Source organism: Canis lupus, chromosome 8 (assembly GCF_048164855.1).
Source record: "Canis lupus baileyi chromosome 8, mCanLup2.hap1, whole genome shotgun sequence".
NCBI classification, from domain to species: Eukaryota; Metazoa; Chordata; class Mammalia; order Carnivora; family Canidae; genus Canis; species Canis lupus.
This window is the reverse complement of record NC_132845.1, coordinates 50766657-50794596: the sequence shown is the minus strand read 5'-3', so window position 1 is coordinate 50794596 and position 27940 is coordinate 50766657. Positions and strand designations below refer to the sequence as shown.

Here is a 27940-nt window from a genome sequence, read left to right as displayed (position 1 = left end):
AGCGATGGCAGTGATGGAGGTGGTGACGGTCAACCAGTGGTGGTGATGGTGGTGGCAGTGGCAGTGGCAATGGAGATGATGGATATGGTGGTGATGGTGATGACTACAGGGTGATGGAGATGATGAGAGTCATCCAGTGGTGATGGTGGTGGTGGCAATGGAGATGGTGAATCGTGGTGGTGGTGATGGCAAGGGTGGTGATGGAAGTGATGAGAGTCATCCAGTGGTGTGGTGGTTATGTGCTATCTGGAATGCCTTTCCTCTTCCCTTGTAATCTGGTGAAACTATATCCATACCTACCAATTGAGTTCAAGGACTATGACACTCACTGATCGCCTCCTTTGGGCAAAATTCTTCTTCATTTGTGTTCTGTAGCATTTTGTTAATGCCTCCACTGTACTACTCTGCTGTATGCAATCACGATTCCCACACCTGTCTCATCGCCTGTACCAGTCTTTGTAGCTCCTGCTCTACGGGGATACTCCTCCCCTTCCCTAGCACACGTAGACTGGCCATTTTATATACACATGCTGACACTGAATGCGATGGATTACTAAGACACCAGAACTTTCCAATATGTCTCTCCCAACCCCAAATAAACAATGAGAACAGAAGCAATGGATGGGATTCTGCATCCCTACCTGTTTCAAGGAAATCTCAAGGGAAGCTCATCCTCAGCTTCAAATCACTCTGAGAGCAGAGGGCCACACCAGAAGACAAGCTTCATTACAGGACAGGCTCTGATCATCCTGCTTGGAAACAGTGAGCGATGGGTGCCAGTACTGAGCACAGCAAAGAGGGGGCCTGGAGAAGCAGCCTGGTTCCTGCTGCCAGTGTGGCCCAGAGACTTCTCACTGCAGACACCGGCAAGAGCCCTTCGAGCAGAAATCTGTGTGTGTGCAGGAGGTGTGGTGCAGGAGGCGTTCGGCATACCAAGCGGCCTACAGAGATGATGGCTTCACAGTAGAGCCTGCAGGCTGCTAGCTCCTGGGCCTGCCTAACCCACAGACAGGTTTCGTCGGGCTGGCTTTCTGGTTTGCTTATTTGTCTTAAACAAAGATAGTTGCCAGCTCAATCAAGAGATTGCATATGAAAATTCAGATTTCTTACTCTTAAACACAAGATCAAGCCTGTGCCTGTAATCCACAGTGCGGGAGAGTTGGGGGCTTTGGATGGGACCTGTGTTATTCGGTCAGCCACAGGCCCCACCCGCCTACCCCAGGCATTTGTGTCCTGCTGACCCCTCAAGATATTTTGTGACCTGTGCATTGAACACCTATGTATGAAAATGCCATCTTTGTCCTCGTTGAGAGCACGTACTTGGGAGGACAGCAGATTTGGCTTCAAATCCTCTTCTGCCTCTGGCTGGCTGGGTGACCTCGGGCAAGGTACTCACTCTCTCAAATCCTAGTTTCATCATGGGAAGAGCAAGGATGTTGATGACAGTGGCTTGGCTCTACCAAAGGGTTCATACACAGGAAATGCATGGCAGTGGTCCCCAGATTGGACCTGGTCTCAACAGTGGAGGTGAGTCCCGTTATCACCCCCAGCTGCAGAGGATAACCTTGGGAACTGAAGGAACAAAGTGACCTGCCCAAGATCTCTGAGCTCACGAGTGACAGAGTCTGGCTTCAAATGCAAACAGTTCATCTCCCACACCCAGGTCCATCCCCACTACCCATTCCAGATGTTGCACTCCTGAGGCCAACTGCACCCACTGGCCAAACCATCCCTCCAGGTTTGTTTTCATAAATCTGTGCATATTATAACTGCTTAATGACACCCTTGCCTTCCCCGCTAGGCTGTGAGCAACTGGAGGTCTTGTGATCCTCGTCTGCATGGCCAAGCCTTGGCACACCGCCATGCCCCATCACCTGTTTGCTAATGCATAATAAATAAGCTTAATGAATAAATAAGCACATGAGAAATCAATCACACCAACTATTGGGTATGGAGTAGATAAAAACAAAGAAAAATTAATAAGATCAGTTCACTGACTACCTTTTTTTTTTTTTTGACATTTCTAAAATCTCTCTTGGATCATTATGGATTTCACAGCAGCACTCAAAGTGCCCCCACCTGGGAATCGAGCAAGCGAAGTCATGTGATAAATGCAAAGAAAATAAACCACTTTCCCCACCCTCCTCCCCAACAACAAGGCTCAGTTCCACCGCCAGCAAAACGAACCCAGTGTTCTTTGGTGCAGATCCACAGTAAATGATTACTTAGCCCACAGAGAAACGTCTGTCTGCAAGACTGTGTTAGTTATTATCCTATCATAATAAAATAGATTATGCTATAGTAATGAATACGACCATAATGGTTTGCTGGCAGTTTAATCAATGTATTCCTCAACTGCAATTGAGCAAAAATAGGTAACAGAGGATCATTTGATCTACATTTTTATTAATTTGGTGCCATTTGTCTTCTGGTTATTTTAATGATCTTTCATTATGGAAAATAGGGAAACTCCCTGGGGGGAAAAAAAAAAGAAGTAGAGTCATCTTGCTCGGTTTGCTTCCTCCCCTTGTTTTAGTGTGGAAAAGAGCTCATTCCAATTCAATTTGGGAATGGAGATTCCTGACACCCTAATTAAATGTAGGTCTGGATTTCAGAAAGAAAAACTTCCTGATCCCAGACAAATCAGACAAAGCTGTTCAAGTCATACATAAGATTAAGTGTGTTGAAAGTGGCCTGGAGTCTGCAGAGGCAAATCCCCATCATTATCGGGCTTGAGTTGTTTTTCTTTTCTTTTCTTTTCTTTTCTTTTCTTTTTTTTTTTTTTTGTGGACCTACTCTGTACTAAACACAGTTCTGAGTGCACTGTAGACTTTTTTTTCTTCCAGCCCTCCCACTGATCCTATAAAGGGAGACACCAAGATCTTCATTACAAATAGGGCTCAGAGAGGTCACTGACCCACCCAAGGTCACACAGCTAGAACCTGGCAGCAATGGGCTCTAAAGGACCCCATCCCAGTGCCTCTCCACATTCCCCATGCATGCACGAGAGGTGTCACAGTTGTTTCCCAGCCCCCAAAGACAGGCTGAGTCATGGGAGAAATTCTGCATTTGGGATATTGAGGGGGAATTACGATAAATGCTTTCTTCACAGTTGCTTCACACAGTTCCTTGTATCTCTCCTGATCATAGGGCTTTCTGGCTCAAAACACATGTGTCTGGTGCCTCCGTGTGTTTCTAGAAACCCTGTGTGTTGGTAAATATGTACACTGTACCTTGAGTGTCCTCCAAGTAAATTTCTGTGCAAACTCAGTTCCTAGGTGCTACCATCCCTATATATTTTAAGATTTTACTTATTTGAGAGAAACAGAGAGAGCTCGAGTCAAGGAAGGGCAGAGGGAGAGGGACAGGGACAAGCAGACTCCCCGCTGAGCTGGGAGCCTGATGCCGGACAGCCTCTGATACAATGGAGAATGACCTATATTATTAAGCGCATATATCATTTTCAATTATCGTGTCAGAGGCTATACTGATGGGGAGGAGTGGGGGAAGCAAGTCATTAAGAGGTGGGTGACACCGAGAGAAGACTGAGGGGCACATGGCTTGATGGGATGATTTCACTACTCCTCATCCTGGCACTTCTGCAGGCTTGTCCCCACTTACCATTGAGCCAGAATTGGTCCCCTGTCAGCTTTCAACTGCCATAATCAGTGGTTGGAAACACAAAGCCCTCAGAGGGGGGCAGGGGGTGATCTGATGAACAAGGAGGGCCTGGGTTGAGGCCTGAGTGGTACGGATGAAGGAAGGAGAGTCCTCATCCCATCAAAGGGAGGTCACCTCTCTCTCAGCAATGGACAAACGTTGCTATGTGAGGCACTGCAGGCTTGAGGCTGCCAGATTCTCCCTTAATTTCAAGGGAAGCTGGAAATGTGGAAGCTGCAATGAGGATCTCCAATCTTTAATTCTTAGCAGCTAGTTCACAAAATGTAGATGTCTTAGTCTAAGCTCCCAGTTTGCCGGCTGCAGCCCCCAGAATAAGAGTGGAAGCCAGGGTGTGTAAGGCCTAAACGCCTCTCTTTCACTGACTAGTCTTGGTGGCTCTCGAGAGGCAAAGACGGTACCAGGGTTGTCCGTTAGAGTGACAGACTGATATTACCAGCTGAAACAGAGAAGACGAAAAGGCGGCTGGATCTGGTTGAGGGCGGAGGGTTGACGAATCCATGCGGGTCTGAGATGCTAGTGGGACATCAGAGCGGGGGATGTCTCTTTTATTAGTTCCCTGGTGCCAGCTCTAACAACTGAGTGGCTTATAGGATAGAAATGTACTGCCTCACAGTTCTGGAGGCTGGAAGTCGAGATCAAAGTGTCACTAAGGTTGATTCCCTTAGAGCTGAGGAAAAAAAAAAAAAAACACTATTCTGTGCCTCTCCAAGCTTCTGGTGGTTGACTGGGTGCCGTTGCTTCCTTGGCTTATAGATGCATCCCCCCAAACTCCTCCTTCATGTTCTGTGGCATGCTCCCTGTACGTGTTCTGTCTTTAGGTCAAAACGTGCCTTTTTTAAATGAGAACACCAGTCCTGATAGATTGGGAGCCCCCCTAATGATCTCATCTCATCTCCATCATCTGCAAAGACCCTACTTCCAAATGAGGTCACATTCACAGATACTGGGGGGTTCGGACTGCAACGTCTTTTGGGGGAGACAACGCAACCCATGCTATCTACCTAGTAATTGAGTTTAGGATTCTAAAACTCTGGGAACAGACCTGATTGAGGACTCAGCATGATTTATGTTAATGTTCAATGCAGAGAGTAAGGTGAAGAACCACCACCTTCCAATGAATGCCACTCCGGGATTTAAAAGATTAAAGGTCCAAGCAGTTGCCATAATGTTGTTTGGGGATAAAACTTGCTGCTTCTCAAACTTAGAGGTCCATCAGTGGAAATAATGGTCCTCAGTCAACAATCACCTACTAGAATTATTACATTATTACTTGCCGGGGCTCCAGACTCAAGACCTCTGTTTTTCAGCCGTTTTTTCCTCCTATTCTCAGTCTAGAAAGCAGCTCGGAGGTATTAGAGAAAATATTCACCATCACCCCACACCCCCCACAATGGAATGTTCTCGCCATCTAGTTGGCATGCCTTGCAGCAGTTCCTGCCCCTCCCCCGCCGTTTGCACACAGGGATGTGTCTTGGTTGAAGTTTGAGGTTCAAGATCAATGCCCTTTGTCCTGACAGGCAGCGAATTAGTTTTCCAGGACCTTTCTCGTGGCTTCAAGGAAGTGTACATGTAATTAAATAGAGCCTGTGCTGGGTTTCAGATTAGTTGTGAAGTGCGCCTATGGCAAAAGGTCTCTTCCTTCCTGAGAGACGCAGAGGTGTAATTAGAAGCCCGAGACAGTAATCATCAGCATTTCTTACCAGCATTTCAAAATGATGATCCAATATTCATCTGGGCCCAGTTTTACTTCCTGTGAGACCACAGCAGTGTCAGATGCTGTGTGTCGCGCGTTGGCAAAACTCAGATGCTCCTCTGGGGTCACTTGGGTGACACTGCATTTAGCCTATTTGGAACAAGTCAGCTGATAGCACAAGTGAAAGGCACCGACAGCTGCAGAGGCTTTGTCCTTATTTCCAGGTCAGTATTAACACACTCCAGGTGGGAGGCCAGCTCTAAACCTCTCTGAAGGTCACTGGTGATTCATCAATAAACATTTGTTGAGCATCTGTTACATGTCAGGCATCCCACCTTTGAATGCCATCTTTCCAGCGAGGGTAGGTGCATCTAGGAACGAGGCTGGAGGGTTTTTCTAATGAGGTGAAATCAGAGCATTTTTCCTCTGACCTTGCCAGCCAGCCAGCCCATCCCTGAAAATCAACCAAAACCTTGCAGAAGCAAGTTTTGGTCACTCCTTGTTATATGTGTAATTTATTCCCATGTAATCAGTTTTGAAGGCAATGGAAAATTTCTCAAGTCTTGGAATATACACTGGATGGAGCAAGCAGGAGCTTTTATTCTAGAACAGGGCTTGGTATCTTTTTTTCTGTATAGGGACAGACCATATGGTTCAGGCTTTGGGCACCACACAGGCCACTCTGGTCTGCCTATCCCACTCTGCCCTTGAGCCCGGGAAGCGGCCCAGACGATACATACATGAGTGAGTAGGGCCATGGCTGTGCGCAAGCAGGCTGCCAACCCATCCGAACTGACTGCTGTCTCAGAGCAACCAGGTGACTCATTTTGGAGACCAGGCAAGCATTTTTGTAAGGCCACTGGAGCTTGCCAAAAAAAAAAAAAAAAAAAAAAAAAAAATTTTTTTTTCAAATTCCTTTTCATGGCCTACAATGCCTTGAATGGCCAGGCTCCTGCTCTCTTCCTTGTCTTCATGGTTCACGGTGTCCCCATCGCTGACCAGGCTTTGGCCACCCCTTCCTCCCTTCTGTTCTTAGTCTGTGAGCACTTCACCACTTCAGGGCATGAGCACCACCATTTTTTGTTTTTTGTTTTCCCCCTGTTTGAGAAGTTCAACCAGAACTGGGCTCTAATTCAGTTCAAACACTAGACAGTTTCACTTCCATCAGCTTTTGCAAAATAGCCGAGGAGTTTGCATTATCTTACTTACCTTCCCAACACTGAGGTGAGAGAGGTCATCGGCTCTCTGTTTTCCAGACATGGTCAATTTTCCAGTCCTACTGGTTATACCAACACCACTCGGTCTAATGAACAATCCAGGCATTTCCTTGGATTCCTCCCCAGTTTTCATCTCTATGGTCAGCACGACTGCCAAGTTCAGCCAGATTTGCCTCCTGAATTATTCTCAAATCTCTGAATTGTTCTCTTTAAGTTCTACCTGGATTCTCCCAAAGGCGTTTGTTGGATTCTCCCTGCAGACTTCAACTTCTCTAATCCATAATGTGTCCACCTAATTCACTCATCTTTTCATCCAGTCATTCAATCATCTGCCCATCTGTTCTTCCATCCACCCACTCATCCACATGTGCATATATGCATGCATCCATCCCTCCTGGGCATCTACTTTGTGCTAGGTGGGGTTAGTCCTGAAAAATAAAAACAGAACCTGCCTTCCTGGATATTTTGGTCATTTTAGGAAAAGAGATGCTAAACAACCATACAAAGCTACCAACTGGAATACATGCTATAAATGCTGTATAAAATGCTATAGGAGAAGTTTTCCCTAAGAAAGCATAACTAAGATTTAAGCTCCAAAGAATGACATGGGCTTGCCAGGAAAGATGTGAGAACAAGGGCGTGGACAGGGAAACCAGCATGTGGGAAAGCCTTAGGCTGAAGCCTGCTTTCTCTAGGCGTGCAGGAGGCGGGGGGGGGGGGGGCACCTGGTGCAAGAAGCTGTGGAAGGAAGAGAGGTGAGAATGACACATAAGGCTGGAGAGAGGGGTAGGGTGATTCCCATGGGGCCCCAAAGGCCACCGTAAGAGTTACTCTAGATACTACGGTAGACTCCAGTGGGTTTTCAGCAGCTGAGCAACACAGTTCAAAGTCCATCTTATGAAGAACTTTCTGGATGCAGAGAATCACCCAGCAGGTGGGAGAAGGTGTGGCAGAGCAGATGTGAGAAACGAGCTAAGATCATACTGCTGCGTCCCCACAAGAGATGTGAGCGACAGGGCCAGGGACGTTGTGGAGGAGACGGAAAGAAGGGGACCAGTGAGTGATACTCTCATTGCTGAGAGAGATGTGAAAATGGGAAGAAAAAAAAAAAAAACCCAAGTCTGAGCCAGCCTGTCACCTGAGCTCCTCAGAAGGGAATACTAATCTGAATGATGGTGACAGTAAGAGGACGTTTAACAATGAATGAGCATATACTCTGAATGCGGCAGGGACTTTATGTTATTTGCTTTCTAGGCAGCATCTCATGACTTAGGAGATAGATACTATCGTTAGTCCCATTTTACAGATGGGAAGAACGAGGCACAAGGAGGTTTAAGCAGCACACGCAAGGTTCCAAAGCTAGCACTCAGGAGCACCAGGACTCAACGCCAGAACCCCAAGGGTTAGAACCCCGCGTCCTTGACCACTGTCTACGCAGTATGATTTCTGCAATTCTCAGTTTCACAGGGATCATTATCTGAGTCAGAAAGTCCCAATGTAGACGCCACTCCCCACCCCACCCCAGAGAGGAACCTCATAGGATTCCAGCTGCATAAATAAAGTCTGGAGGCTGAGCTCCACTGATCTGCTGGAGTCTTTACTGCTCTACAAATACATTATTAATCAGCCACTGGGGTCCTCCCCATAGAGCCTTTTAAATTATAGTCAAATTCCTTGATAGCATTCTGGGCACCTTAATAGTGCATTTCCTGTGTTCACAGCAATAAACAAGAGGAGGGAGGGAGGCCTGGAGAACCAGGTTAATTGCCCTTTGAGGTCTAGGCTGAGAAAGCAGTGGTAACAGTGCCTCGAGATGCTCTGGTTCCCTGGCTGGGAGGCTAACAAAGTCTGGAAACAAACGACACAGTCATGCTGGTGTCAGGAGCCCGGACCACGGCTCCTTCAGGCCCGGCCTGGCTGCTGAGCCTTCTCTAGGACTCCAGGTCACCTTGTCAGGGGCCCCCTGCCAGGGAGTTTCCAATATAAGTAGGTAGAGCCGAGGCTGCATGTGGCTTGGGACGTATGGGCCACCTGAGGAGGCTTCTCTGAGAGGCTCTTAGCCAACTTCCAGGTTATGACATGCGGGAGTGGTGGGCAAAGAGGCAGGTACGTATCTTGCCCTCTGCAGTTCTCTTCCCAACCTACCATAGCAGCCAGGAAGCTCGCTCTAAAGCAGGGGTCAGCAAACTCTGGCCCTTGGGTCAGATCCAGCCATCTACGTACTGTTTGCACACTGGCTTGAGTGCTATGACAGAGACCCTAATATGCCCTACGAAGCCCGAGATACTTACTATCTGGCCTCTTAGGGAAAGTCTGCTAATCCCTATTACAAAGTAAGTCAGATCATGCCACTGTTCCTGCTCAATAGCCACCAATGGCTCCCAACAACCCTACGATAAAGGTGAACTACCAGGACCTCAGGACCTGGACCTGGCCTGGGACCAGGCCTCAGGACCCCTTCACTCTCTCTCTGCAATTTGCCTAAACAAATCACCCAGCCTCACTTAGGCTTAGGATCCTCGTCTCTGAAACGGGACAACAAAGCCCATCTAGGGTTGGGGAGTGGTTAGGGTGAGGCTCACATGCTGCAATGCCTGTTTGCAGAAGAGCTAAGGTTTTTTTTTGTTTTTTTTTTGTTTTTTTTATTGTGGTAAAATACATTTAACATAAAATGCACCATCTTAACCATTTTTAAGTGTATAGTTTGGTAGTGGTAAGTGCATTCACACTGTTGTGCAACCGATGTCTAGCACACTTATAATCTTGTAAAACTCAAACTCTACCCAGTAAGCAAAAATTCCCCATTCTCCCTGGCCCTTGCGACCACCCTTCGGCTCTGTGTCTTTGTGCATCTGACTATTCTACGTGCTTTATATAAGTGGAATTGCTCAGTATTTCTTTCTGCCACTGGCCTATTTCACTCAACACAATGTCCTCCAGGTTCGTCCATGGTACAGCATGGGCCAGAATTCCCTTTCTTTTTAAGGCTGAATAGTGTTCCACAGTATGGATTTACCATATTTGGTTACCTCTTCTTCCATCACTGGACATCTGGTTTGCTTCTACTCTACGGCTCTTGTGCATAACGCTATGAATATGGATGCACAAATATCTCCTTGAGATGCGCTTTCAATTTTGGAGGGTGGGTATTTATCCAGAACAGAAGAGCTCACTCTTACTGACAACTTTCTAGAGCCAGCCTGTGTGTTAATGCCTCACATAATCCCATTCGGTCCTTGCAAGAAACATACAAAGTCAGAACTATTATTATCATGAAGGTGACCATACAGTTTATCACCCGCACTGGGAAACTTCTTGAGACAAAAAAAAAAAAAAAAAAAAAAAAAGCGCCATTAGTAATTATATCGAGGACGCGAGTCAGAAATGGGGACAGTCCTAAGCTAACTTCGATGTCCATCATCATCCCCACTTTATGGATTAAAAATGTTACACAGGGAGGTGAAGCCACTTGCTCAAGGCCACCTAGCTGGCAAGTGGCCAGCCAGAAATCAAACCCAAGTGGATGGAGTACAGCTCTCACTACGGAGCACAATTCCAGGTGCAGCCCCCTGGCCCGGCGGCAGGCTGAGATCAGTAGGTGGTGTCTAATGGCTCTTCAGGCTGGGAGGGAGGGATGTTTAGTGGGAGAGGGATCAGCAGGGCTGAGAAGGACACAGGGGTGAGGTGGACGGTTGCCAAGGCCAGGAATGAGACTGGGGATGCGGCATGTCTATGCGGAATGGGAACTGGCCACACGGAGGAGATAAGGGCACGAAGAGGAAGGCAGATGACCCCATCTCAGACACAGCACCCTGGCTCGGGTGACAGCGGGTTTTCTCAACAGAAACACTATCAACGTTCTAACCTGGAAAATTATCATGGGGCTTGTTCTGTGCATTGGGATGTCTGGCAGCCCTGGCCTCTACTCACTAGATGCCAGCAGCATCCCTGTGCGTTTTATGACAACCCATGTCTACAGACATAGCCAAATGTCCCCTGGGAACGAGCATAATCATCCCCATTCAGAACCAATGCCCGGGAGAAAGGGCGGAATTGGAGAGTATGGGGCATCCTTCAGGTCAATGCTTCTCAAGGTGTGGTTCTAGGGGAGCAATAGCAGCTGTTAGAAAGGCAACTTCCAGGGGCCATCCCTGATCTGGATCAGCATCCCTGGGGGCAGGCCTGGGAGTCTAAGGACCTCAAGTGTGTGAACCATTATCCTCGGTGGTGGAAAAGACTTGCTGGGTCTCAGAAGCTTAGGAACTAGACCTGTTACTACTCTGAAACCTGACAAGGGAGCCTGGGAAGGACGGAGATCCCTATAGGAGGAGAAGATGTTCTGGAAGCTCCTAACATTCTGTCTGTGACTAATACAGGATAGAACATACTGTTGTAACTGGTACAGCATTTTTGCAGGATAGCTTGATGGCATCTATGAAAATTTAAAGCAGACCCGCCTTTCAACCTACCAACTACATTTCTCAGGATGCTCCTAGCAGCCAGTCTCAACTCGGGTCCCCTAGAGAATTAAAATTAAGCTCTCATGTCCTTGAGGCATCCATCATAAGCAGCAAATTCACTTTTCTCCAGTACATCTAGAATGGTACTAATTATGCACCATTTTGGGGGGAGAAGTGAGAAAACAGCCATTCAATATAGCAAAAATCTGGCATCAATGTAAATGTCCACTCATAGGGGAATGGTTAAACGATGGCATGGCTATCCTCCAGAGTAACAACCAGCCATTACAAGGAATTATACAGGCAATAAAAGAGAATGGGAAAATAAACATATTGTGGGGGGAAAAAAAGGAATTACATAGGTCTCCGTCTCGGGACAGGGATACAGGTCTGGGATGTAGATACCTGTCCGAATTAAGAAAACAAGTTCCACAACTACTCATCAGTTTTCTATAATTTTTGAGTCTTCCCAGCTGAAACCAGGTTCTATATTTTTGCAAGTTCCAGAGCTACACATTAGTTTCTCGTCATTTATACCTACCGCCCCCACTCCCAGCACAAAACCAGCTCTACTTCTGCATCTGTCGAATTTAAAGCTCTCAACAAAACCAAAAATGTGTTGCAGTCACTCCTCAGAGGAGGCCTGGTCAAGTTTGATTTTCCCTTTATCTGCAATGTTTTCTGGTTTTTGAAATAATGAGAATGTACATCGTCCCACTTGAATAATTAAAGAAATTATAACGAGCATGGTTTCTGCATTATTTGAGCTAGCTTTAAAAAATTAAAAAAAAAAATCCTGCTTTCCCTCCCATTGCTGTTTCTTCTAACCATCCTTCACTCGGGCCATTGGAAACACCATTAGGGACCAGCTCCTGGCAGCCTCCCAGTTATTCAGACAGGTTTCTCGCTCTAACTGCGTCATGCTAGGAGGTGAGCTATTAATTTGCACTTTGTGGCTTCTCCTTGATTCTGATTTAGGGCAACATAAACCCTCCTCAAAATTTCGAAGAATAAATTAGTTTACTAATTTCGCCATTAAGAGTTTATCAAAGCGAGCACTGCTCGCTGCCCTAATCAATCACCATATTCCATGTTTATCTCCTATTCAATTTTTACCACAGGGTTCTATACACATCAATTTGCCTGATGCTCTTCCTACATATGTTTTAAATTACTTTATCATTGTATAAATTTCACAGCCATTAAAAGGCTCTAATACCAGAATGGCTGACATGGTGTTAAAAATTGGATTCAATTCCACGGGGTAATAAATTGTGACCTAAATCCAATCTCTCATGGGTGACTGAAGGATACAATGAAAAATTATTGCTTTGTCATTTTTACACTAACACAAATATACCACGGCAACCAGAAACCGGCAGAGAAATAGCAAGCAACTGGTGCTATTTTTCACCCAGGAAGGCTTTGAGGGCAAGTCCTGAGGGTCTTGGATAGGATCAGCCCTCGGTAGCACCAGGTGAGTCACATGAGTGCGTGGATCTCTTTGCAACAGATGGATGTAGCTGGGGGAGCAAATTAAACTGCTTAGACCTTCCTTTGGCCACAGGGCAGCCGAGACCATAGGCAGCAAAGCACAGTGGTTACACCTCTGCCTCTTGAACTAAATAAACGCCTCTGAGCTCCTGGGCTGGCTCCGCCACTGAGGACATGAGGGATTTGAGGCCGGTTGCCTCCCTCTCTGTGCTTCCTGGACTACAGAGCTGTTATGAGAATAAATGATTTAATATGGCTAAAATGCTTAGGATAGTTCCTGGCATTTAGCAATCCCTAGGTAAAGGTTAAGCATTATTATTTAAGAACAGATTCTTGTACAGAGACCTCGGTGCCCTGTTCTTTTTGGTTGCAGGGAAGGAGAGTAATGAACAGGGAGAGAGAGGTGTTAACATTTCCACTACCTTTCCCTTGATCTCTGGAGAAACTGGATTAGTCATTTGACACATTCCCATTGCACATGTACTGAGGAAGGTGCCACGCAGCAGAGAGGCGAGAATATGGGTTTTGAAATCGGGCAGAAATGAGTCAGAGTCCAGGGTTTGCCACTTGCACGTGTGACACTGGGCAAGCCGCTGGACCTCCCCAAGCCTCAGTCTTCCCGTGTGTAAAGTGGGGAGAGGGAACATGCTTTTCTCCAGGGCTGGGGGGAAGGCTCGATGAGATCATGCATGGAAAGGGCAGGGCTCTCTCTCTCTGTGTGTGTGTGACTATCATAAATAAATAAAAATTAAAAAAAAAATTTAAAAAAAAAAAAAAAGGAAAGGGCAGGGCTGTGCTCTCAGACACGAGAGCTCTCACGCTGCAGCCTCTGTGCAAGGGCTGGAGAGCCAGTAGAGAACGAACACACACACACACACACACACACACACACGACTTGGCCTTGTGACTAAGTGGGGGCTACAGAGGATTCCAGTGCAATAGGACAAGTGCTCCAGTGGGGAGCAGGGAAGATGACTGGGAGGGTGGGTACGCACTTTGGGCACCTCGTGGAGACTTGGGGAGGTCGAGGATGGGGAGAGAATCACAGAAGTGATATTTAAAGGAACCCCTTCCCCTGAACTGCCACATACTTTGAGACAGGAGAAAAAGCAAGCTGGTTTCTGTTGGTTTGTGGAAAAGGGGGGACGAGCCTGGATACAGCTTTTATCCACAGGCCATTCAAAAAGCCACGGGCTCTCTTTCTGCATCCAGTGTATGCTTTCTGGACCCCAGGTGGCTGACCTACACCCAAAGGAAGGATGGGCTCTTGAGGCCAGAAGGCTGCCCTCTGAATTGTTCTTCTTGGCCTCATCCTGGGGTAGCTTCTGGGCAAAATACTCACAGATGCTGAGAAAAGCATCATCAATTGACCTGCTGTGGGAGGAGGTCCACCCTGCCCACCGTGGAGGCTTCTAGAACCCTAATAATCTGCTGATTTGTAACAGGTGCTTGGTAAGTAGCTGCTGGCTGAGTACGGGAAATAACTCGTCTGGAAGACAGTATTTCACTCGGCAATCGGAGGGACGGGGAGGGACGTCTCACAACCAACCCACTGTTTAGGTAAGAAATGAGGCTGACAGCGGACGGGGGGGGGGGGGGGGGCGGCCTTTGTCAGAGCGTCTTACAGCTGACACAGTAGCAGACAGGGTCACCTTTCAAACCTCTCAAGACCAGTCTGGTTCAGATGCTTCCTTTCATCCTGTGTGAGCTTGTGACAGCGAAACAACCTAAGGCGCAGGCCCTGCACGAATCTGTCCACCGCTGGAAGCACAGAGGATTTCCCTCTGTGGCTTGGATGTCATGAGAAACAAGGGTGCCCCAGGAGGTGAGGTTCCCCAACACTGTGCCACCAGAGTAGAACTTGAATCAGTCCCCAAAGGTAGAAGGAACATGATTCTCTGGAGAGAGGATGTGGGACCTGCCCTCACCCCTAGCTTTCTAGAACCTTGCCTGTCTTTGGGTTGATCTTCCTCTGGCTCTCTGGAGACTTTAATTTGCTCCCAAGAGATGCACCTCTATTCCATTCTTCTCACTCAAGGTAAGAAGATAGGAATCATCTAATCCAGAGGTTTTGGGATTTACAATCTGGCTGCGGACGCTCAGAGCTTCCCTGGCAGTACTGTTAGTTCTTCAGCTTCCCTACACCTCCTCCTGCCACAGGGCCTTTGCACACAATGCAGCCTAGGCCTGGTATGTTCACCCTCCAGCCTTTCTCCTAAGTAACCCCTCCCACCCTTCATCTCTCAGTACCACGGAGGTGCCACCAGGTGTCTCTGCAGAAGTGGCTGCGACTCCATATTTATTGCTGTGATCATTGGATTCATTTATCTACCCTCCCAGCTTTAACACACGACAAGCTCCATGAGGACAGGGATTCTGTTTCTTTTTTCCTTCCAAATGAATCCCCCAAATCTACTGTCCAGCACAGACATTGGATGCTCGATGAATAAGTGTTGAGAGAATGAATGAATGAACTCAGTATCTCCAAAAACTAGCAATCATTCCATCTGGGGATAGCTCACGTTCTTAGCATGCTCTTCCATAATGAGACCACATCCCTTCCCAATTACCTTTTGTCCATTCCTTTCTATAAGGTCATTCAGACACAGCCCCTCTGGGTCCCTTGCTTCTTCCCCTCTCCACGCGTACGGCAGTTTGACCACTATCCTGCATTTTCCTGTTCACTGCCTGCACGCAACTCCCCCCACCCCCGGACTGTGAGCGCTGTAAGGTCGGATCTCGTCTCTTGTTCACTGCACCCCAGTTCTTAGCACCATGCCCAGTGTGGGGTAGCTTCTCCACACAAATTCGTTAAGTGAAGCAAATGAAACATACTTAAGGATGCTAAGGGGAAGAAAGATGTTCACGCTCAGGACAAGTTTCCAAGGGCACCCCTGGGCGTCTCCTAAATGCCCACCCAGGTGCAAGAAAGCAAGAGGACATATATCAGGGGTTTGCTCGCCCAGAAGACAACGGATATTTCCTGTGTGTCTAGTCTGGTGTCAGGTGCTAGGCGACTCCGTGACTCTGCTTCAACTTACCAAAAGGGGAACGTGCATTATTAGTAATCCCCCATTGCCTGCAACATTCCTGGTGATGCAGGCTGGCCCGTCAGCATCTCCACGCACTGTGTGTGGGAGGGACGGACTGGGCTAAGGGGCAGGTGGGCATCAGTGAACTCCGGGGCTGGGCCACCATCCAGGCCCCGCCCGGCCCTGCTGCCCACAACCTCAGGATGCTCCCTGCCTTCCCCAGCTTCCCTTCAGCCTCTGACGAAAGGCAAGCAGGTGAGCCAGGCGCCACCGAGCCGCTCTTAGCAGTGGTCCACAAACACGCTTCCAACCCCCTGGGCTGTAGATGTCATCGTGAGCACACGAGAAGGGAAAGACACCCATCCAACCACGATCCTCTGGTCTCGGATGTGCTCTTTCAGGGGCTGGTGTTTGCAGCCTCTTTCTGCACCTAAACCTCGCAGCTTTGCTTTCAGGCAGTGGCAGTTAGGGAACAAACACACCCTAATGACAAGTTTTAAAGTGAATGGCAGAGCTGTACAGCTGGCAGCATGTTCCTGAGGGAAGGAGAGGGGGTGGAGAAGGAGGTGGGAGGGAGGTGAAGGGGGCATTTATGATATTTCCCGTAACTACATATTTAGCTTTCTAAAAAGCCTTGTGGGTGGCAGCTGGCTTTCTTTATGATTCCGAGACTGGGAGGGGGGAATAAACACCACAGTGCTTTAGGAGGACAAGGCATTGTGGAACTGGCCTGTTGGGGACTCACCTCTCAATGGGGGAGCCCTGAGGGACTGTTGGCCACTGCTGCCTGGCACACAGTAGGAGCTCAATAAATGTTTGCCGGAAGATCAGGCTTGAGTGGTTATTGTGCCTCAAAGAAACCTTTGAGGCCAGAACAGCAGCTGATGGTCACCGCCATCTGGTCCACTGGCCAATCTCAATAGTTTCTGTCCTCTCTCAAGTCCTCCCCACCGGAGCCCCTGTAGGATGCCCTCCACGACCGCCTGGTTTCAATGCCTTCCGTAAAACCGAATCGGATCCGAGGTGAGATTCCTGAATCAGACCGTAGTTCTATTTTTAACTCTTTGAAAAACCTCCATACTGTTTTCCAGAGTACCTGCACCGTTTTTTTTGCACTCCCACCAACCGTGCACAAAGGTTCCAATTTCTCCACATCCGCGCCAACACCTGTTGTCTTTTGTTTTGTTTTTGATAATGGCCCTCCGAATGCGTGTGAGGTGGGATCTCACTGGACATTTATCCGAAGAGCTGAAATCAGGATCTCAAAGGCACAGGGGCAGGGAGCCCAACATGGGACTTGATCTCAGGACCCTGAGATCATGACCTGAGCCGAAGGCAGAGGCTTCACTGACTAAGCCACCCAGGTGCCCCCCTTTTTACATTTTAAAAGGGTTGATAGAAAAGCAAAAGAGTAACATTTTCTGACACATGAAAATTACGTAAAATTCACATTTTTGTGACCATAAATAAGGTTTTATTGGAATACTGCCATGCTGGTCCTTTATATATTTAAGCTTTCAGGCAGAGTTGGGTATGAGACACAGACCAGATGGCCTGCAAAGCCTATTTACTCTCTGGCCCTTTATGGAAAAACATTCGCAGTGCCCTGGGTTTGGACACGGCCCCCTGGGTGACCAGTGAGTGGGTCCACAGGTCAGTCTCTTTCCTCTCCTGAAGAAGCCCAAGTCAGGCCCAAATTCAGTGAATCCTTACCGAGATACCTCCTCTGTACTGGGCTTTGGGCCTTCCTCAGCCGGAAGGGTCTGACTGGGTCCTCTGCACACTCGGCCTTTCGGAAAGCAAGCCAGCGGGGGGTGGGAGTGAATGGGTGACGGGCACTGGGTGTTATTCTGTATGTTAGTAAATTGAACACCAATAAAAAATAAATTAAAAAAAAAAAAAAAAAAAAAAAAGGAAAGCAAGCCAGGTCCGGCCACTTGGCAAAGCTGCACCAGGGTCAATTTAGCTTCACCGCGCCGCCCCCATTATGGTAGTGGTTTTTAGCTTTCCAGGGCTGCTCTCTCATTTCCTCATCAGGAGATATATAGCAAAAAACCTGGGAGGAGTCTGGGTCTCTGGCTGACAGGTGGGGAAACTGAGGCACGCACCCCAGGGCACTGACTGGACGAGCTGACATCTACACCTGCATATTCCCTCCAAGCCAGGCTGCCAGCCACGCTTTCTAGAAGCCAGCTACTCATGCTGTGTAGTCACCCCACCACCCCCAGGGTGCGGAGATGTACGGGAGACAGCCCTTCTGCAGCTGGCAGCACCATCTGCCACTCTCTGAAGCGGGCAGCCAGCTACCTCCATCCAGAAGCCCATTTGTCCAGAGCCCCTGGCCTCCTGCAAAGGCTGATGGGTAAAGACAGTTGTCACGTCCGTGAATGGCTGCCTTTCTATCCGAAACCCCCTCTCTGCCCATCTTCAGCTCTAATACTTGAGCCGGCTTTTCCACTCACGTGCAAGTGCCTGAACACCCCAGCTGGTTGGCTGATGCAAGGAACTAGCCCTTGCCTATCACCCATGGGAGAACCGCTGCATCACCCAGCTGCTGAGGCCCAAGGTCCTGGTCAGGTGGCAGTCCACCCTGCCTCCCAGCTGACTGCTTTCCCTGGAACTTCTCCACCTGAACACACAGGCTGCAGACGCACAGGCTGCTAGAAGCGCAACTCCACTGGCCCTACCTGACACAGCAGAGGGTGAGCTGCAGGAGGGACCAGGGGGGCCTTTCTCAGGGCATTCTCACCCAAGATGGAGGGGGGCTAGTGGCCTACGAGGGCCGCTGGCATTTAATTGTTCCAAACGTAATGAGGCAGAAAAAGTTGCGTTACCTAGCGCCTGGCACAGAACACCTGTTACAAGCCGAATAGTCTTTATCAAGCAAGGCGTTTATTAGGAATGCCACCTCTGCCCTTCACCAGGGTCAGTGTGATCCCCGTGGCGAGAGCTTCTGGGGGAGATGTGGTCCAGGAAGACTTCCTGGAGGAGGTGGCATTGAGGCTGAGATCTGAAGGGGGGAGAGGTGGTGGCCAGACAAGTCAGGGTGCAGGCAACAGTGGAGGGGCTGGAAAGAGTGTCACAGAATGCCTGAGCCACAGAGGGGCCACATCTGAAAAATGGAGCCAGAGAGATGTGGCCGGGCAATGAGGATTTAGCATTTAAACCATAAACTGCATCGAGGCGGCCTCTATTCATGCTTCTTCTCAATCCCCCCCTTCACTTATACCACTACAGCTGCCACCACCATTGCCAACAGCCAAACATCCGCTTCATTCTTCCTCCCCTCCACACCAAGCATTTTATATTCACATTCCCACTGCAGCCGACAATCCTATGAGGAAAGTTAAGAGTATCTGTGTCCATTCTACAGATGAGAAAGTTGAGGCACTGGGAGGTTAGGGTCACACGCCTAGTCAAGTCACAACCGGTATTCAAAACCCAGCAGCTGGAGGAAACCTCTTTTTCCAGCCCAGGCCACCCTTGGCCTTCCATCCGACATGGTTTCATTTCCACGAAACAGGAGGAGGTCCTCCTGAAGTGACTGGAGGCATGATTCTGGAGCCTGAGGAAGGGGCAGGAGTCCCAGGCAATTGTGGGGGTGGGCTGGGGGGGTGGGGCTGCCTAGGGGAGGAAGCCGGGAGGACGAGGGGTGGTTGGAAAGCTGCAATGAGCACAGGGACCCTGTGAGGACTAAGAGGTGACAAAGGGTGGGATTAGCAATAAACCTCTGAGGCCAGGTTTGGGAGCTGATGGGATAGAGCACCCTCCATCCTCAATGCACCTCTCTCTTGGTGGCTGTTAGCAGAGGGTGTAGGGATCCCTCCTTTCCTTGTGAAAACGTGTCGTCCTTCCAGCTGAGGTGGAGCGAAGGGGGCAAGGAACATCAGGTGGCAAACCGATTCCTGGGGTTCTAGACTCTTCCTTTTCCTTGAGTGGTGCTAAGGTCAGGGTAGAGTGTGAGGAGTAGGAGCCCCTTACAAGAATCAACATTCAAACTCTCATTTCCTTCCCTCCGGATTTTTCAGACTTTCCAGCATGAGGAATGGTTCACCTAATCATATCCAACTCCTGGCATCATACTGGCTGAAGTTGGGGTGATGTGGCGTTCGGCACGACGACAAGGCCAGCGCAGGCATCTGGGCACGTGCGTATGTGTATATTTACACGCATATTATAGCTCCCTCCCCTCCCACCTCCATCTCATTTAGCAGGAAATAAAAGGACCACGGGGCTGAAGCTCCAATCCCTCCTAAGCAGAGGGAAATCCGGGTGTCATGGTTTCCAGAAAGGGAATACAATCTCCGTATGGGGTGTAATTACATCTTAGCTTTCTGCAGAAGAATAGTTTATGGCTTAAATGCTATTAATTGTAAGCCGTTTTGTTCCACGGGAAGTTGTTCATTGATAACTACCCAATTAGGGTTATTTTGCAATTAGTCTATTCACAGTAAATTTATTGCAAAAGGGGAGGCTGTCGTGCAGCAAATTAAAGCAGTGCCAGGCTGGGTGTGCAATGGCTCTTAAATGCCAATCTTATTAACCAGCTCAGAGGTCCCGGGAGGGTGTGTCACCTTGGCTGACACAGTCGAGGCCACGGGGAAAGTCCCAGCAAACTTGAGCTTGCACGACCGCGCTGGTGGGGTCTCAGCTGGGCCAGGCAGTGCGTGGGAGTCCCTGGCCTCCACGGGTGACACCGCCCTTCTCCTTGCAATGATGCTGAGGATAGACAAAAACAGCCTATGGGCTGCAGGACTTCCCCGAGGTCGGACCACTTGAGATCAAGGGAAACCTTCTGCCTCCCGAGGAGAGGAAGGCCATGGGTAGGGATGCAGGCCCTGTGATCCCAGCTCTGCTACCTATGAACCGTGCACCTCCAAGCAAGTCCTAAGCCTCTCAGCCTCAATGTCCTCATCAATGCAATGGGTTGGTAACCGACCTACCTCCTAGGGCTGGTGTGAGGATTCGATGTGCTATAAAGGTGCAAACTGTGCTGTATTTACTACGACACAGGATTGGTATCTAGCAGGGGTAAGCAAACTATGGCCCACGGGCCAAATCCTGCCCACTCCTGCTTTTGTCAAGTGAGTTTCATTAGAACATGACCAAGTGCACTGGGTATGCATTGTGCATGGCTCCTTTTGTGCTACAACAGCAGCATCGGGTGGCTGGGGAGACTATATGGCTCACGAAGCCTCAAATATTTATTGTCTGGCCCTTTGCAGGACAAGTGTATTGACTCCTGGTATATAATGAGTGCCTGATATCACTTTCATGGAAGGGCATTCAATTCAGCCTCTGACACTTCTCTGCCAAGCCAGGAACTGGTTACCAAAAGATTCTGGAAACTTCTTCCTCCACTTATTTATTCCTCTACTCCATCAGCCAAGTGCCATCAAGAATATAAATGTGAACCACAGGGACAGCTTAGACGAGGGCTGAGATGCACGGGAGAAATGAATCCTTTCTTTTTAAGCCTTTCCATTTAAAAGAGAGCATAGTCCACATACACATTCACAGCTGAAAACAAAAAATTGCAGATGCACAGTGAGTAAGAAGCCAGAGTTGTTTGCACCCTGTGCAAAGGGGAATGTGCAAGGGCTCTGCTGTGTATCTTTCCACAGCACTTACAACACAGGGCCACTCTCTACCTGACCCAAATCCTAAAAATCTGAAAGAAAGAAAAAATTAGGCTCACGACAACAGTGCCAACCTCACAGGGCACTGGATGAGATGAGCTGATCGAATGCAAAGTGCCTTGTGCAGTGCCTGGCACACGGCGAGCTCTCGATAACTGCCTGCTGCTGCTACTCATACTCCCTCTTGTAGGAGGGACTGGAGAGGGTAAAACCCACAGCCAAGAAATGCACAAAACCCAGTCAACAGCATGATGTTGGACGCAGAGATATGTGATTAAGACCTCACCTGTGCAAAACTGTCCCCTCCACCTTCTGAGGGCCCTTCCACTGTGCTGATGCACGCCGCTGTTACAGCTCTGACCTCTCCTGGCATCATAGAGTGACAGATGGGATTTGTCACTGGCCCTCAGCACAGAGGACGGCGCCCAGGACAGGGGAGGAAGTGGGGAGAGATGGGGGAGGGGAGGGGAGAGTAGAGAGTAAGAAAGGAATTTTCGATGGAGGAAAAATGGGGAGGTTGTTTTTTTGGAGCCTCTGAAGTCAATGCAACCAATTAGAAAGCTTTCGAATCATATTCGATGACAAACACATTTGCGTCAATTTCAATCCCAATAGTCTGCTGAGCGAGAAAAAAGGAACCACATCAATACGATCACCTGGAATGCCACATCGGCCCTATTCCATGTATTTCATCGGTTGCCATCGAGGCAACTGGTTAAAGATGTAACAAAAGGGAATTTCATTTTGCCAAGTTTTTCTTACACACAACTTGGGAATTCAGGCAGTACCAGAAAAAAACCTTCCTGTGTGTTGATTGGGGTGGGGTGGATTTGGAAAAAGAGGGCGGTCATTCTCAGAAGGTGTGAGAATGGGAGCTGAATGGGACCCGGCGGGAGGAAGAATTAGAACTCACCTTCCAGGGAGCAGAACCGAGTCACCTTCTTGGGCATCAGCATCCCGAGCTTGTGGCGGCAGTAGGTGTCCCCGATCTCCTGGCGGCAGTGCTTGGACTTGGCGCGGGACAGGGCGGAGATGGCTTCCTTGCCCGAGATGTCACACTTGGGGGGCTGGTCGTACCTGAGCTCGGGGGAGCCGCCCCCGCTCTTCCTGGTGTGGGGCTGTCTCGGGGCCTCCTTCCCGCGGCTGCCGTTCACCGCGGCTCTCCCACCGGGAGGCAGCGCCTCGTGGGTGCCTTTGCCTGGGAACGACTGTCCCTTCCCCTTCTCTTCCTGCTCCAGCCTCCTTTTCAAAAGCTCCTTCTGTCTACTTGGTGGCTTCTTTGCCAGCTCGGGCTGGTGCTTTTGCTTTTGAGTCCTGGGTGCGAAGTTGCTGTTGTCCACGTTCTCAAAGTCTTTGGGGACCGAGTTCTCATTGTTGCTATCTGTCCGCACTTTCTCTTTCGGCCGGTGAGAAAAGTAGCCATCCTGGAGAAGATGGGAAGAAACACAGAAGAGGAACATCACTCAGTGGTCGCTCTAAAGAGGTTGGCCCTTGGACAGTGGGGCACAGATGTTTGTGGATCCGGGCCCCGGTTTCACGCCATGCCTTTGCCATGAGCTTAATTTCAAGGTAGACTTTTCTCTCTGGACCTCCATTTCCCCATATGGAAATAGGAGATGTTCCAACTAGAGACTAGGACTTTGAAAACTCTCAAGTGCTCTATGGTTCTCAAAGGTTTTTTTTTTTTTTTTTTTTTTTTATTTATGATAGTCACACAGTGAGTGAGAGAGAGGCAGAGACACAGGCAGAGGGAGAAGCAGGCTCCACGCACTGGGAGCCCGACGTGGGATTCGATCCCGGGTCTCCAGGATCGCGCCCTGGGCCAAAGGCAGGCGCTAAACTGCTGCGCCACCCAGGGATCCCTGGTTCTCAAAGGTTTTGTTACTAACTACACCCCCTCCCCTTTCAAGTAAGTTTCCTTGATGGTCTCTGCCACTGGATTATGGACATTTTGTTGCAGCTTCCTGTTTAAATTCTAGCAGAGGGTGCTGTGATGGTTTATTTAAAGGCTGGAAATGTCATCATATAATTATCCAGGAAGAAAAAAATCAGTGGGATATTACATACATCCCATCGCCTTTAGGACATGCTCAGAGATCTATGCCCAAAAGAGAAATCAGACCCAGCCAGAGTTAATTTCGAGGGAGAGACATCCAGCCTATTTTGGAGAGCAAAACATCCTGTGCATTATGATCTTTATAATGAATTCCAGGGTGGTGGGGTGGGGAGGTAAGTTTGTGATACTCTAGTGTTTAGCCTCTCATTCCTCATGTTTGTACCTGGAGCAGAACTGATTAAGTCACCTGGGGGTCAGGAGAAAGGCCAAGAGTCACTCTGGAGACAATGCATGGTATGGATCTTCCCAGGAAGGCAGGTGTCCCCCAACTCAGCTTCTCCATACATATGCAGGCTCTGGCCATTTTTGAGCTCAGAGCAAATGTACCGTTCAATTAACACCCTGCATCAGTTCCAAAACATGTTGCTTCTGTTTAGAGACCATTACCAATGCCTTAACCTGAAAGAGTATCCACTGTTCCAAAGCTAGCCCCAGAGGGGACCTCCAAAGCCACAGAGGATGTTAATTGGTTCCATAAATCTACCCCCGTTGCTATAGAAACACAATGGCCATGAGTAGCAATTTGAAGGAAGACCTCCCCTTTGGTTCTCCTAAATGTGCCTATGAACAGTTCCCAGGGAAGAGGATGGTGGGATGGAACAGCAGAGGCAGGGCTGGGGCCTGGGAGGGGCTGACATGGTCCTCCATAGGGCTCTTACTCTAGCAGGTTGGCAAACTGTGACCCTCCGTGGGCCAAATCTTGTGTGTCATCTGCTTTTGTAAATAAAGTTTTATTGAAAAACAGGGCAGCCCAGGTGGCTCAGTGATTTAGCACCGCCTTCAGCCCAGGGCCTGATCCTGGAGACCCAGGATCGAGTCCCACGTGGGCTCCCTGCATGGAGCCTGCTTCTCCCTCCCTCTCTCTCTCTGTGTCTCATGAATAAATAAAATATTAAAAAAAAAAAAAGAAAAACAGTCACACCTCTTTGTTTATGTACTGTCTACAGCTGCTTTCCTGCTACGACAGCAGAAACGAGCATTGCAATACTGTCCATCTGGTCTCCCTAAATATTTCTATCTGGCCCTTTAAGAAAAAGTGTGCAGCTATGACCTCTCCAGGAGTAGGAGTTTAGTAGGCTCCCCTCCCCTGGCTTGGTTCAGTTGTCCCCGACCCCAGGACTCCCATGTGGCCTAGTAACAGTCTGGAGAAGAGCTATATCTGGCCCTTCCTCCATTTCCCCAGCATTGAGCACCGATTTCTCCCAGTTAGTGGAGGCCTTAAGAATGAAAACGGACTCTTAAACTTCCTCATGGGCACTCTGTAAGTTGGACAGTGCTACTAATTCTCGTTTTGCACATGAGGGAACTGACCATTTGTGACTTGCCCAAGGTGACCCAGCTGGTGGGTGGTGAAGCTGGGATTAGGCTGCAGACCCATGGCCTGGGTTTCTGGTTCCACCACCCACATCCGAGAAGCCACAGAACCCCCATAATCCCCACCACTGTGTCCTATCTTAAGCACCGCAGTATGGCTTTGTACCACAAGATCTGGCTCCCTTCCCATCCGCTCCTGCCCAGCCACATGGATATGGAATGGGCGTGTCCCCTCCAAATAGCCATCTCAAGTCCAGCCAATGGCCCACTGGGTGACAAGGAATCACAGAGAAAGAGGGACAAGAAGGGCCATAAAGCATGAAGAGCTCTAGGTGGAAGGAGCGAGGAGGTGACGGGGTAGGAGGGAGGACACAGATGCCAAGAAGGGAGAACTGAGTTTGTACTGGGTCACAGCACAGCTGCTGGTGTCACACAGGCTGGTATCATATCCTGATCTGGGAAAGGGAAACTGCCAGTTCTGATACCTGGTGCCACATCTCTGTCCCTGTCCCCTAAATGAACCCCACTGATGTTCATCTTTCTCATTCTTTCTGCCCAGAGGCCCTTCAAAAATCCCAAGCAGCCTCTCGGATGCATTTTCTGAGCGCTGGCCACGAGCCAGGCACCACACACTCAGTGAGTCACAGGTATCACTCGCTGGATACAGTCACCCCAGAAGGAGGTATTCTCCTTGCCATTCTACAGAAGGAGAAGCCAAGGCTTGTCGCTCTAACACTGCTGAGCACACATCAGGTGCCAGGCACCAAACCAAGCCCTGGCATGCGACAGCTTATTCAAGCTTCGAAAATAACTTGCAAGGCAGTTACTACTATTCTCCCACCTACAAAAGAGATGGGGAAAGCTCGAGGATGTTCGGGAACTTGCCCAAAGTCATCTGGGGGAGTGGTGAACTTGCACCTGTCCGATTCTAAACCTTGCTATCACATAGTGCCTCTTCTATCTGGCTGAGGAACCGAGGAGCATTTCGCTCCCCCTTCTCTACTGGGGGGAGTGCAAGGGGTATCTTCCTCTTTGCTCATATTAACCTAGGTTGAGATGGAAATGGATATTGGGGGGCTGTTCTTTTTTAAAGATTTATTTATTTGAGAAAGAGTTATCATGAGCAGGGGGGAAGGGCAGAGGGAGAAGCACAGTCTCTGCTGAGCAGGGAGTTCGATGTGAGACTTGATCCCAGGACCCAGGGATCATGGCCTGAGCTGAAGGCAGACACTAAACAGGCTGAGCCTCCCAGGCACCCAGAAGGCTGGTTTTCAATAAGGCTCCTGACAAATATTTCAGGTTTTTTCGTCTAGGCATGTGATAGGGCTGTATTTCCCATACCCTGCAAATCAGGCACAGCCAAGCATCTTGCTGTGGCCAAGACCAGTGATTAGAACTGGGGTACCATTTGCCACATTCCCCTTTCCTCCACAGCATCCAACTACACTCCCGATGATAAAGGTCCCACATTCCTGAGTGAGGCTAGTGCGGAGCACAGACCAAGTCTCAAGGGGCAGAAATAAACCTCCTACGCTTTCCATCACTGGCATGTGGGGATCTTTGTTACTGCAGCACGGACTAGCTCGGAACCCATCTGATCTGCTTCCTTCTCCCTCGCTGTCCTCGGATACAGGAGCCAATCTTTGGATGGTGTGTTTTGGTTTTGTTCTGTTCTGTTTCTTGGCCTCTGACAGAGAACCAGTTGGATGAGTACGAATGCCTGAAAATATGAATTCAAACTCCGTCCCTAAGCTCATTTTCTAGGAGTTACCACGACGGCAGACAGTAGGAGGAAGAGTCCCCCTGTCCCCGCACGCAGTCATCTGATCCTCTCTCATCACCCACAGCCTAAGTGTCATTCTTGGGTTGTTCTTTTTCCTCGTTAACGGAGGATCGCGAGTCCGGCCCTGAGCAGAAAACCTCCATAAACCACTAATTTCAAAAGCTCACGTTCTCTACCACTTTCTGGCAGAACTTGTTCAGGCAAAACCAGACACGGGAAACGCTGCAATCAGTGAAGCTAATCTGACCAGTAGAGAATGGCTGATTCCTCTGGTTAATTTGTGATATCAGGACCAGGCGCCACCATCAGTTCTAATATAATTCCTGATTCATAAGCGTTGTCTACTCAGAGAGGCCCCCACCATGGGGATGATTAGCTCAGTGTGGCCCTGTGGCCTTCTGCCTGGCCCCAGACGCTCCACAGCTGTCAAGGGAAGTCAAAAGATTCGAGTGTAAGAGGCAAAGGAAAGATTTGTCTTCTGGAATGAAGAGTTCAAAGATCTTAGAGAGCTTCCGGAAAAGTCAGAAAGGGGCGGAGTCGGCTAGAACCAGGCATCTTTCAGAGGTCCAGAACCTCTTGGCTTACCAAGTCAACTCTGTTTTCTAGAGTAGTTGATGAATTCTCCCTCAGCGTGCCCCTACTCTGTTCTTTTTTAAATTTAATTAATCTATTTAAGAGGGTGAGTGTGGGTGAGGAGCAAGGGCAGAGAGAGAAGCAGACTCCCCGCTGAGCAGGGAGATGGACACGGGACTCGATCCCAGGGCCCTGAGATCATGACTTGAGCTGGAGGCAGATCCTTAACCGACTAAGCCACCTAGGTGCCCATGTTCTTTCTTTTTTTAAATTTTATTTTCTTGTGGTAAGAACACTTAACATGAGCTCTACCATCTTAATTTTTTTTTTGAGTGCACACCTATAGGTGTGATGTTGCACAGAACATCTCTAGAACATATTCATCTTGTATAATTGAGACTTTATGCCATTTGATTAGCAATTCCCCACTTCCTCCTACCCCAGCTCAACAATCACCATTTTACAGATTCTGAGTGTGACTAATTTAGCTGTCTCATATAAGTGGGCTCATGCAGTATTAGTTTTTCTGTGACTACTTATTTCATCTTGCACACTGTCCTCCAGGGCCATCCATGTTGTTGCATATGGCACAATTTCCTCCCTTTTTCAAGGCTGAATAATACTCTACTGTTTGCATACACCATATGTTCTTTGGGATATCCCTTTACCTCCCTAGAAACTCTTCATCTGCGTACCAAAGATAAATAGGTCTCTGCTCTTTCTCTAGAGAATCAAAACCCAGAAATCCAAATCCAGGTTGCCTTCCCAATAAAAAACAGCCTCGGGAGGTTTCCAGGCAAATACAGGCAAGGTAACCATCATGTCCTCAGCACCCACATATTCCCCTACTCTGGCCCTTCACATGTCTTGGGTCCTTAATCCTCTCAAACACCCAGGGAAGCAGGCAATAGTAGTTCTAATTAGGGAAGGAAACGAAG

General features: G+C 48.7%; 1 protein-coding gene across 1 annotated transcript in view; it reads right to left on the bottom strand.

Moving 5' to 3' along the window:
• Positions 1 to 27940, bottom strand: part of XYLT1 (xylosyltransferase 1) — a 306125-nt gene that overhangs the window by 109781 nt on the left and 168404 nt on the right. The window contains exon 3 of the mRNA XM_072835915.1: positions 22130 to 22640. Within this exon, the coding sequence (XP_072692016.1) occupies positions 22130 to 22640 (511 nt within the window). The remainder of the gene's footprint in view (positions 1 to 22129; positions 22641 to 27940) is intronic.